General features: G+C 43.5%; 1 protein-coding gene across 1 annotated transcript in view; it reads left to right on the forward strand.

Annotated features, from left to right (window-relative positions):
- The first annotated feature begins 8395 nt into the window (after positions 1–8395).
- Positions 8396–13446, forward strand: part of LOC126456195 (transcription factor Sox-21-B-like) — a 193824-nt gene continuing 188773 nt past the window's right edge. The window contains exon 1 of the mRNA XM_050091948.1: positions 8396–8628. Within this exon, the coding sequence (XP_049947905.1) occupies positions 8396–8628 (233 nt within the window). The remainder of the gene's footprint in view (positions 8629–13446) is intronic.

Here is a 13446-nt window from a genome sequence, read left to right on the forward strand (position 1 = left end):
AGCGATGAGCGGTAGCAGGCGCTTTCGATAAAGAACGGGGGAGTCCAGCGCCGCTGCTGTCGCCACGGCCGCTGCCAGTAGCCAGCAAATGGAACCCGGAGCTTTGCCGCATACGGCGTCCAGAGGAGGACAGTCTGCAGGAAATCTGCCGCAAAATCGTTACTGGATAAAATTTTGATATCGGTGTGTCACAAAGCGAAATAGATTGAATCTGCGCTACCATTACATTCACGTCTTCAGCATTCAGACAGAAGAGGCTATAAAAATATTTTATGCCAGCTGCTCTCGATCCACTGACTTTATGAACAGAAACAACGCACGCTATCGCTAGACCACAGGCGTAACCAGCCTAGAGTAACTCTATCGTGGGACAAGTTTTCCTCCAGGAAGTGCCGCAGTCTACAGTGTTGCCAGATTGTGCAGATAACCGGACTTAGAGAATTAGCGAGTTGGCCAGTTTTTTTGTCCCATGTCGCGATCGGCGCGGACTTAGCCTCTGAAGCGGCCGGCCGCCGGTCAAGTTTTATGTCAAAGAGTGTACATCCTCAGAAATTTCTTCCTCAAATTAAGGCCGGTATTTGATATTAGTAGACTTCTCTTGGCCAGAAATGCCTTTTTTGCCATAGCGAGTCTGCTTTTGATGTCCTCCTTGCTCCGTCCGTCATTGGTTATTTTACTGCCTAGGTAGCAGAATTCCTTACCTTCATTGACTTAGTGACCTGATGTTAAGTTTCTCGCTGTTCTCATTTCTACTACTTCTCATTACCTTCGTCTTTCTCCGATTTATTCTCAAACCATACTGTGTACTCATTAGACTGTTCATTCCGTTCAGCAAATCATTTAATTCTTCTTCACTTTCACTCAGGATAGCAATGTCATCAGCGAATCGTATCATTGATATCCTTTCACCTTGAATTTTAATTCCACTCCTGAACCTTTCTTTTATTTCCATCATTGCTTCATCGATGTACAGATTGAAGAGTAGGGGCGAAAGGCTACAGCCTTGTCCTACTACCTTCTTAATACGAGCACTTCGTTCTTGATCGTCCACACTTATTATTCCCTCTTGGTTGTTGTACATATTGTATATGACCCGTCTCTCCCTATAGCTTACCCCTACTTTTTTCAGAATCTCGAACAGCTTGCACCATTTTATATTGTCGAACGCTTTTTCCAGGTCCACAAATCCTATGAAAGTGTCCTGATTTTTCTTTAGCCTTGCTTCCATTATTAGCCGTAACGTCAGAATTGCCTCTCTCGTCCCTTTACTTTTCCTAAAACCAAACTGATCGTCACCTAGCGCATTCTCAATTTTCTTTTCCATTCTTCTGTATATTATTCTTGTAAGCAGCTTCGATGCATGAGCTGTTAAGCTGATTGTGCGATAATTCTCGCACTTGTCAGCTCTTGCCGTCTTCGGAATTGTGTGGATGATGCTTTTCCGAAAGCCAGATGGTATGTCGCCACACTCATAAATTCTACACACCAACGTGAATAGTCGTTTTGTTGCCACTTCCCCCAATGATTTTAGAAATTCTGATGGAATGTTATCTATCCCTTCTGCCTTATTTGACCGTAAGTCCCCTAAAGCTCTTTTAAATTTCGATTCTAATACTTGATCCCCTATCTCTTCTAAATCGACTCCTGTTTCTTCTTCTATCACATCAGACAAATCTTCACGCTCATAGAGGCTTTCAATGTATTTTTTCCACCTATCTGCTCTCTCATCTACATTTAACAGCGGAATTCCCGTTGCACTCTTAATGTTACCACCGTTGCTTTTAATGTCACCAAAGGTTGTTCTGACTTTCCTGTATGCTGAGCCTGTCCTTCCGACAATCATATCTTTTTCTTTGTCTTCACATTTTTCTTGCAGGCATTTCGTCTTAGCTTCCCTGCACTTCCTATTTATTTCATTCCTCAGCGACTTGTATTTCTGTATTCCTGATTTTCCCGGAACATGTTTGTACTTCCTCCTTTCATCAATCAACTTAAGTATTTCTTCTGTTACCCATGGTTTCTTCGCAGCTACCTTCTTTGTACCTACGTTTTCCTTCCCAACTTCTGTGATGGCCCTTTTTAGAGATGTCCATTCCTCTTCAACTGTACTGCCTACTGCGCTATTCCTTATTGCTGTATCTATAGCGTTAGAGAACTTCAAACGTATCTCGTCATTCCTTAGTACTTCCGTATCCCACTTCTTTGCGTATTGATTCTTCCTGACTAATGTCTTGAACTTCAGCCTACTCTTCATAACTACTATATTGTGATCTGAGTCTATATCTGCTCCTGGGTCCGCCTTACAATCCAGTATCTGATTTCAGAATCTCTGTCTGACCATGATGTAATCTAATTGAAATCTTCCCGTATCTCCCGGCCTTTTCCAAGTATACCTCCTCCTCTTGTGATCCTTGAACAGAGTATTCGCTGAAACTTGTTACAGAACTCAATTAGTCTTTCTCCTCTTTCATTCCTCGTCCCAAGCCCATATTCTCCTGTAACCTTTTCTTCTACTCCTTCCCCTACAACTGCATTCCAGTCGCCCATGACTATTTGATTTTCGTCCCCCTTAACATACTGCATTACCCTTTCAGTATCCTCATACACATTCTCTTCATCTTCAGCTTGCGACGTCGGCATGTATACCTGAACTATCGTTGTCGGTGTTGGTCTGCTGTCGATTCTGATTAGAACAACCCAGTCACTGAACTGTTCACAGTAACACACCCTCTGCCCTACCTTCCTATTCATAACGAATCCTACACCTGTTATACCATTTTCTGCTGCTGTTGATATTACCCGATACTCATCTGACCAGAAATCCTTGTCTTCCTTCCACTTCACTTCACTGACCCCTACTATATCTAGATTGAGTCTTTGCATTTCCCTTTTCAGATTTTCTAGTTTCCCTACCACGATCAAGCTGCTGACATTCCACGCCCCGACTCGTAGAACGTTATCCTTTCGTTGATTATTCAATCTTTTTCTCATGGTAACCTCCCCCTTGGTAGTCCCCTCCCGGAGATGCGAATGGGGGACTATTCCGGAATCTTTTGCCAATGGAGAGATCATCATGACACTTCTTCAATTACAGGCAACATGTCCTGTGGATACAAGTTACGTGTCTTTAATTCAGCGGTTCCCATTACCTTCTGCATCCTCATGTCGTTGATCATTGCTGATTCTTCCGCCTTTAGGAGCAATTTCCCACCCCTAGGACAAGAGTGTGCCCTGAACCTCTATCCGCTCCTCCGCCCTCTTTGACAAGGCCGTTGGCAGAATGAGGCTGACTTCTTATGCCGGAAGTCTTCGGCCGCCAATGCTGATTATTTATCAAAATTTAGGCAGTGGCGGGGATCGAACCCTAGACCACGGGTCACTTCCTCATAAAGCTAGCGCAATGTAATTCTTAAAGTATTTCATCAGAGGCTAGAAAACTTTTGGATTGAAGTTAGATTTCGACGTAATACATACCTCTAAGTGGAACTTTAGAGATGTATTTTGTGTTTTCCTTCGCTATCAGTAGCCTGACAGGGTGAAGTATTACCCTGAAATTACAGGTAAGTTTTTAAACAGAATACTGCTTGCCATCTTTATCTTTTCCACCACGTAAAAGATATTCATTAAACTAACACTTACGCCTATTTCCATGATGACGACTTGGATTCAAAATAATAGCGGCTGCGATTGCAGCGGCTGCTTGCAAAGTGGGCATCTGAAGCACTAAAACAGCGCACGTGATTCTTCCAGGTGTTGATGAAATCACGCACGTGCACAAGTCGAGAAAGGGGTCTACACCCAGAGGCGTGCCTGTTCCTGCGTATGAGGCAAACACAGGCGAACGGCGACTGGGCACAAGGCACACAGGGGTAAACGCGCCTTAACGGAGAGAAATCTTCACGCGTAAAAGTGGCTTCCAGTGTACGCCAAACGAGTCCTATAGTACAATTACCTTCACAACATACATAGATGACTAGCAGATAACGTCGGAAGTTCCATGTGGCTTTTCACGGATGATGCTGTTGAATGTAGAGAAGTCGCAACGCTAGAAAATTGCAGTGAATTGCAGGAAGACCTTCACAGAATTGACGCTTGTTGCAGGGACTGGCAGCTGACCCTTAGCATTAAAAAAATGTAGCGTAGTGAGCATAAATAGGCAGAAAGACGCACTCTTTGAAGACTACACGACTGCAGAACAATCACTGGAAACACTCACAAGCCTAAAGCATTTAGGAGTACGCGTATGGATAGATTTAAAGTGAAACTACCGCTCAAAACTAATCTCAGGTAAGGCACGTGCTAGACTGAGATTAGTTGGAAGATTGCTCAGGAACCGTAGTCCACCCACAAATGAGGTAGCTTGCAAAACATTCCTTCGAACTAATAACTGAATGTTGCTCATCAGTCTGGGAGCCGTATCAAACGAACTTTTAGAGGCAATAGTGAAGATCCAAGGAAGAGCAGCACGTTTCTTTACAGGTTCATTTAGTTAGCGAGACAACGTTATGGAGATGCTGGCATCAGCCAGCTCCAGTGCCACACGCTGCAAGAGAGGCGTTCTGCGGTAAACCAACTCTTAAAGATCCGAGAACAACCAAAGTATAACGCTTCCTCCTACGAGTCTATATTATTAACCGATTAACACGAATCATAGTACATGGTACGTGGTTCTTGGTTCACGATTCCAGGGTCATGTTGTCTTCCAGGGGCAACAAAAATTAGATTTTCAGTATCTCATAGAATTAATGGCCGAATTTATCAGTTTAAAATACTTTCATAATTTACTCTTTGAGATGCTAACGTTATGATGAAGGCTTAACACAGTAAGACAAGTGCTGCAGTTAGAAACTGTATTTATGGCTTCAGGTAGAATAGCCCACTACCCTCAGGTTGCCCCGACCATATTCGGCCACTTACGTGGCTTCCAACAACTTCAAAATTGATTTCAAACCTTTATAAAACTCACACCAGCCACAATATTACCAAAGGAACAAAGTTTATCGTTAGTTACATTTTCGCTCTTTTCGCAATAACATTTCATCATCAGGCATGACGTTTTAATTTATTTCTTCTTTATCAATAACTCTATTTCCAACTCACTTTGCAGACGGTATCCATATATGCCACTGACTGTACATGCAAAACTATATCATTGTACGACACGTGCTTCGGGAGGTTTGGCGTCATAAAAACTGAGATGCGTGAAAAAGAAGCTTTTGCCTAAAAGGGGGTCCACATTACCCAGACTGCAATCAGGCAGTATTTCATAATGACAGCATTTAGCTACTTCCAAACAACATTCAACATAATTTCAAACATTTTCTAAACATTTTCTCGCTTACATACTTATCGTCAAAAATTTAACACGCAAATCATTTGTAAAGTAATCAGGCGTTTGAAACAGTTTTATACACGTCAGTTTGATTCTTTAAATAATCGAGGGTTTACTAGTATCTCGCGAAAATATCACGGAAATACAATTTTAGAAACTCTCTCTCACATGGAGATTTAGCAGCAATCACTCGAAAGTTTCGCAACTGGAACAGTAAATAGGAGAAACGAGAGTGGTAAGCAAATTACACTCCGCGACATACTATAAGGACGCTCGCGAAGTATAAACGTAGATGTAAGATGGCTGCGGTATGTAGATGTACTGGGTGGGTGTAACTAAACTGCAGCTACTCTCAGAGGTACGGAGAGGGCCCTAATATCATTTGACAGCGAAATTTTGTAGAAATTCTAATGCGTTAAAGCGGAACAGATCTATGCTGGAAAAAAATTAGTTCCATTATTGGCCACCAGGTGCAAATATGGAGCTGTTCATCATCTCATCGATATCTTCAATCATTATATTGATCAAACTGTGCAATTGGCAGTTAATAATCAAATAAAAATTATGACTTCCTCACTTGTTTGACCTTTTCTGCCCACATCCCCTTCCAGATCCATTACATATGGAAACATTTCTATACTCTTTCTTGTATTCACAGCGCCACATTTGCACCTGGTGGCCAAAAGTGGAACTAACTTTTTTCCAGTCTACATCGGCTCTGCATTAACGCAACAAGTTTCGCAGCCATACTGCAATTACAGCCCACACTGGTCCTCTGTGAGAAGCTGCACTTTAATTGCAACCAGCCAATAGAATTAGAAATGCGAGAAATGAGAAAGAGTGTCGCCCGGTGTGGCTGCTTGGTTTGAGGCGCCATGCCACGGATTGCGCGGCCACTCCCCCCGGAGGTTCGAGCCCTCCCTCGGGCATGGGTGTGTGTGTTGTTCTTAGTATAAGTTAGTTTAAGTTAATTTACGTTGTATGTAAGTCTAGGGCTGATGACCTCAGCAGTTTGTTTCCTTAGTAATTCACACACATTCTACACAGAGTACGCGAAAGAACTTGCCCCCTTCTAACAGCCGTGTACCGCAAGTCTCTAGAGGAACGGAAGGTTCCAAATGATTGGAAAAGAGCACAGGTAGTCCTAGTCTTCAAGAAGGGTCGTCGAGTAGATGCGCAAATTTAAAGACCTATATCTCTGACATCGATCTGTTGTAGAATTTTAAAACACGTTTTTTGCTCCCGTATCATGTAATTTCTGGAAACCCAGAATCTACTCTGTAGGAATCAACATGGATTCCGGAAACAGCGATCGTGTGAGACCCAACTCGCTTTATTTGTTCATGAGACCCAGAAAATATTAGATACAGGCTCCCAGGTAGATGCCATTTTCCTTGACTTCCGGAAGGCGTTCGATACAGTTCCGCACTGTCGCCTGATGAACAAAGTAAGAGCCTACGGAATATCAGACCAGCTGTGTGGCTGGATTGAAGAGTTTTTAGCAAACAGAACACAGCATGTTGTTATCAATGGAGAGACGTCTACAGACGTTAAAGTAACCTCTGGCGTGCCACAGGGGAGTGTTATGGGACCATTGCTTTTCACAATATATATAAATGACCTAGTAGATAGTGTCGAAAGTTCCATGCGGCTTTTCGCGGATGATGCTGTAGTATACAGAGAAGTTGCAGCATTAGAAAATTGCAGGGAAATGCAGGAAGATCTGCAGCGGATAGGCACTTGGTGCAGAGAGTGGCAACTGGCCCTTAACATAGACAAATGTAATGTATTGCGAGTACATAGAAAGAAGGATCCTTTACTGTATGATTATATGATAGCGGAACAAACACTGGTAGCAGTTACTTCTGTAAAATATCTGGGAGTATGCGTGAGGAAAGATTTGAAGTGGAATGATTATATAAAATTAGTTGTTGGTAAGGCGGGTGCCAGATTGAGATTCATTGGGTGAGTCCTTAGAAAATGTAGCCCATCAACAAAGGAGGTGGCTTACAAAGCACTCGTTCGACCTGTACTTGAGTACTGCTCGTCAGTGTGGGATCCATACCAGGTCCGGTTGACAGAGGAGACAGAGAAGATCCAAAGAAGAGCGGGGCGTTTCGTCACAGGGTTATTTGGTAAACGTGATAGCGTTACGGAGATGTTTAGCAAACTCAAGTGGCAGGCTCTGCAAGAGAGGCGCTCTGCATCGCGGTGTAGCTTGCTGTCCAGGTCTCGAGAGGGTGCGTTTCTGGATGAGGTATCGAATATATTGCTTCCCCGTACTTATAACTCCCGAGGGGATCACGAATGTAAAATTAGAGAGCTTCGAGCGCGAACGGAGGCTTTCCGACAGTCGTTCTTCCCGCGAACCATACGCGCTTGGAACAGAAAAGGGAGGTGACAGTTGCACATAAAGTGCCCTCCACCACACACCGTTGGGTGGCTTGCGGAGTGTGATTGTAGATGTAGATTTGAACATTTGAGACAGAGAATACCGTATTTGATGAAGGGAGGGGGAGGCAGCAGTTAGGCGAACAGATGACATAACAGAAGGTGTAATAAGTTTTTACTTCATTCCAAATATAAAATTAGAGCGAAGTGAACCACTAATGCAGGTTTGGTAAATGACATAAGAAAATAAGCAGAAGCAAAGTTGGATGTTTAGCAGAAGACTGTAGTGAATGGAAAAATCCATAACTGAGGGAGGAAATTTTCCCAGCAATGATTGTGAATTGTCAGACTACGATTATGATGATCCTGATGAAGTGTAGCTACATACTGTGTAGCCGCTGACGAGTGAGCTACCAACCGAGGACGAGAAGGAGATGTAACGTCTACAACGAGGACCTGAATACGAAGGCGCCCGCTGGGCGACTGGGCGCACGTGCAGAGGCCACCTGTGGCTAGGCGCCGGCGCCATGTTGTGGGCCGTCCCGCGCAGCGCGTGGGCGTGTCGTGGAGGGGTGGGGGTCGTTGCGGGGTGGGGGGGAGGGGCGGCGCCACGACGGCCGGCTGGCAGCGAGGCAGGGCGGCAGTGGGCAGCCAGAGGCACAGCCAGCAGCCATGAGCAGCGGCCAGCAGCGAGGCGGCGCCGGCGCCGGGCCGCAGCACGCGCCCGACCACATCAAGCGGCCCATGAACGCCTTCATGGTCTGGTCGCGCGGACAGCGCCGCAAGATGGCGCAGGACAACCCCAAGATGCACAACTCGGAGATCTCCAAGCGGCTCGGCGCCGAGTGGAAGCTGCTCTCCGAGATGGAGAAGCGGCCCTTCATCGACGAGGCGAAGCGGCTCAGGTCAGTCACCTAGCTACCTTTCTTATGACAGTCATAAGCCGCTGTCTAAAACGAGAAGACCTGAAAACCTTTTCCACGTTATCATCGTCCTACAACGCCACTAAAATTTATCTGCCACTCGTGTCTGCCTTTCTATTCATCAAAATTTCGTATAGTTTCCTTTAGATGCAAAATCTGATCAACCGGATCATTCCTTTCGTCGCCTTCTCCAAACGGCGCCGGTTTCTAGTTTGTGTTTCTTATATGCCCATATTCGTCGTCTGTTCTTCAGTGAAGAATTATTGCCTTTCGAATTCAGCTCTGCGCATTAGAGGCCAGATGACCATATTAAAGCATGACGAAGGTTTAATGTCCTGTTGATTCTGAGGTTCCTAGAGACGCAATCCATCTCGGATTGGTTAAGAACAAGCAACAGAAAAAGTCTTAGTTCATGGCCTTCTGAAGAAACAAATCCCGCATTATACTCAAATAGTAACACTTATATCCAGATGCATCTAAAGCTTGCACCTATCAAAAACGTATCGATTATCTTACCCACCGAGCTGTCTCGTTCGATACCTTAGACACCCGTCACTGGAGATCCTCGCGAGAAACGAAATGATTTTAAATGAATCACTAAACGCAACCAGTGTACTGCCAGTTGTGGACCACGTATTAAATGTCTCATGTCACGTTACACGTATCTACGAAAAGACGTTCAAAACAGCAGCATCGGTGGTTGTATCTGGGTAGACTGAAGCAACGTGCTGTGGGTTTGCTAAACTAATGTCATTACGAGCCGCCTGGAAAGTTACGGCATACCTAGATCATGATTGCCGAGCAAGGTGACGTCGTGGTTAAAACGATTAATTCGTACTCAAGAGCAGCAGGGTTGAAATGCCGTTCGGTCACACTTATTTAAGTTGGCCTGTGGCTCTTCTAACCGATTCAGCGGAATACCAACAGTCTCCCTACAAGCCAGACCGCTTTCTGTCATCGCCCTTCGCTGTCACAGCCAGCGTTCGTCTTGCATTGCGGACGACGGGATCCGACGGCGGACCTTCTGGAGTTCAACCAAAAATATTCATTGCATGCCTCAAGAAATCTTGACATAATTGGTATCCTGCACTTCCTTGACTTTCAGATTTCTTCATACAGTATGAAACCGGATTTATCAACAAGTTAATTGAGGCGATTCTGTTCATTGACATTACGTGATATAATTGGACCCATGACGGCCAAAGCGGTTAATTGCATCTCACCAAGATCTAGTCTGGGTTCAGCGTATTTCCTGTCCACATAAACTAAATGCTTTTTCGAATCAGTCAGCTAATACCAGTCAAACGCAGATAAACCTGTATCCTCTGACGGTTATTTCGCGTGGAGCGCATCAAACTTTCAGGTCTCTTCTCTGCAATTTACATGTCGAAAAAGTACAAGAAATCTCTTTTCGCATCAGTTTGAAGCCTTTAAGAAAGAACTATTTCTTCCCCAATAGGAAATAAGGCGTGATTAGAGACATGTTCGCGAAAAATCTTCAAGCACAAGCGATACAGTAAAGCATACATTACTTAATCCCCTACACCGGAATAGCGGTACAGTGTCACGCACATCGAAAGTCAGATTCCCTTTATTCTGGAGGAAAACATGCCTCTGTATCACTATCTGGATTTTAGTCGTTTCCCCTTCATTTTAACAATTGTTGCATTTTGAGCGGAAGATTAGCAAACGTTTTCATTAGTGTTCATTACGATGAAACGACGCGCCGGGTGCCACAGGATTGGGAGATCGCGCCCCGCAATTAGCGGTCACGTGACCGCGACAAGCGACGGCTGCGCCCGCCCTGGCCTCCCGCCAGTAGCCGGCACGCTCACGCACACGCAACACGCACTGCGTGCGTCGCTGCTGCCTCTGACAGCCACTCTGTGGACAGCTGGCGTAACCCTGGTCTCACCAGCTTGTGTCGCCAACAGTACACTATTGGGTTAGCATTACTCATGTCCATTACGTTGCACTTACAGTTTGCTTTAGACGTGGCGTAGTTCCAAATCATCAGCTCGACTGCAGACCATCTAATTATTTTCTGTCGTATGTTAAAGCACAGTATCCCATACAGCTAACATTTAATACTGATTAGAGAAAGATGCCGTGAAAATTCGGTTTTTGCGAAACAGACCGACACAGTTAACATGAAGAACTAAGCCCAAGAATGTCAATGCTTATCATTGTCCGCTGCGTCTCGTTAAATTGATTTTACAGAGTTTCTTGTATTTGTCCGATCCATTAACGCAAGAATTTATCTTCCTTCTATAGATGTTATTCAGACAAACATCTTGCTAATATGCGAATTAAGCTGTGATGTATAAGTTCGTCATCAATTCCTTTTATTTAGTATCTATACAAGATGACACGCATGAAGTATTTCCTAACAGAGACAGACTGTTGCGTCGAAACGACGAGGTGTGGCAAACTCCTTCGCGTGGCACAGTGACGCTAATTGGCCTATCGGGTTTGCATTCGAACTGATTCTACAGAACAATGTCCCGTCAAAAGCAAATTGTCGATGGAACAAAATGGTACTGAGCAGCAAAAAGTTTAAGGCCTCTCTTTCTGCATGAAAGCTTATTCCCGGGTATCTAAGCAAAATCTGTCAATTATATTGCTCAACTCACCGTTCGACTCTTATAGAGAAAATATTTACATCGAATAAGACACTTTCTGTATGCAACGAGTTCTCTAAGGGAAAAGACATCTGCACATGTGCTTTCGCAGGAAGCTCATATATACTGAGGAGTCTGGAATCCTGTCACGGACTGTTGCTGAGAAGAGAGTAACAGCTTTTTTATACACACTGTTATAAACACAGCGTGTAACATGAGTAAGAACTGTTATTCTTCTCGTTGAAGATACGTTCTTGCAGGTCGTTGCAACGCACTTGTGATGGCTTACGACTAGTTGGTAAATGGTCTTTATGTACATACACGCCGGCCGGTGTGGCCGAGCGGTTCTAGGCGCTACAGTCTGGAACCGCGCGACCGCTACGGCAGCAGGTTCGAATCCTGCCTCGGGCATGGATGCGTGTGATGTCCTTAGGTTAGTTAGGTTTAAGTAGTTCTAAGTTCTAGGGGACTGATGACCTCAAAAGTTAAGTCCCATAGTGCTCAGAGCCATTTGAGCCATTTTTGTACATACACTGTAGACTAGAACTTCCTAGAATGAAGCTTTACCAAAAACTAAACATTTGCCGATACCGAAAAACATTGCGTAGCCTACAGATGTACTACCTCGTTGTATTTACGCAAAGAATTATGATCTCCAGTAAAAAATATACAGAAGATTTGCTAAGCACTGTCTTTTGAGTAAGAACCAGTGTGCGACACATTTCGCAGGACTAAGAAGACCTGTGCAGATTTCATCTGGTTTGCCATTGTATTTGATACCTCCCAGGTGTGCAAAATCGTTCTGCACATGTGCGGAGTTCTTTTGTGTAACCGTACCGTCATGGGCTAATTGTTTTATTCTTACTTACTGCAACCCCAGTGTTGTCAGTCAGTGTAAGAATTGTCACCGGCTTAATGCATTCATTTAGGAGCAGTTACGGTGGGGAAGAATGATCTTCTATTTCAAACATTTCAAAGTTTTGCGAGTAAGATGTGGGTGACTTAACTTCTGCGTCACATCCGAAGAATGTTCCCTTTCTGAATCTTCTGTTAACTGAAAACCCATGATTCGATAAGATACTGAGAGGCATTTGAGGTCAAGTATCTAGCCAGACGAAAACGTGAAGATCGTCATTTTTAAAAGAATATATTGCATCTTTTCCGACGAGGAATCCTCTGCCAGTCTTAGAAAACAGTTTTCATTTTACAATTTCACCTTGTTTGTTTTCCCTTTAACCGAAAATTCTACATTTTTATAGTATGGGCATATGATGTAATTTATATTAAGATAAATACATTTACTCCAGTTACTAAATTGCAGCAACATTTCTGTGAGACATTTTGATTGTAGTGGCATCGCGCATCGCCTGAATATAGCGCATTTGTGCTATACTATCCGAGAATAGATACTACTTTAAGCTCAAAATAATTGTGTAAAACGTACGCGGTTAGTACTGCGCTGTTTAGAACATTGTGTATGTGTTAGTTCTATTGACACAATTTTCTGTGCCTAAATTCAGTTTTTTTAATTTTTTATTTTGATAAACTTTTGGTACGGATTTGCTGTATTTATTATATTACGAGTTATCGTGAAAAACTTTACCTTGTGCATAAGGATGAGAGGTGTGGCAGAATGACAGCCTCTATCCAAGACACTATCCTGTCGCTAGAATTGTAAATTTTAGAGATGGAATTTCAAATTCCATTTAATGTTAAGTGACCTACATACCATAATGAATCCAAGAGAAAAGGAAAAAAATAAACTATAGTGAAAACCCCAGAAAGCATTTATGCGCTGAGAGAACAATCGCTCGACGAGTCGCAGGTGTTTTGTGACGTATCACATTACTATCTTGTAACCACTAATGCTTCCAGCGTCACCTTTATTTAACGATTTCATGTAAAACAGACATACGTAACACCACACTCGCTCAAGATTTTGACTCCAAAGAAAGGAAAATATTAGACTCTAGGGCCCAAATCAGTCAAAGAAGTTGAATGCAAAATACCAGCGCTGTAGAGCAGTCAGATGAGCTCAACAACGCAAGTTAATTCGTAGATTAAGCACACATGTTGAATTCCATATTTTTGTTCTGATTCGTAGCTATATCATATAAAATAAGTGACTTAACTCATATCACAATGAAAAACGAAATAAAATACCTGCTACACTAATATT

This window comes from Schistocerca serialis, chromosome 2 (genome assembly GCF_023864345.2).
Source record: "Schistocerca serialis cubense isolate TAMUIC-IGC-003099 chromosome 2, iqSchSeri2.2, whole genome shotgun sequence".
NCBI lineage: Eukaryota > Metazoa > Arthropoda > Insecta > Orthoptera > Acrididae > Schistocerca > Schistocerca serialis.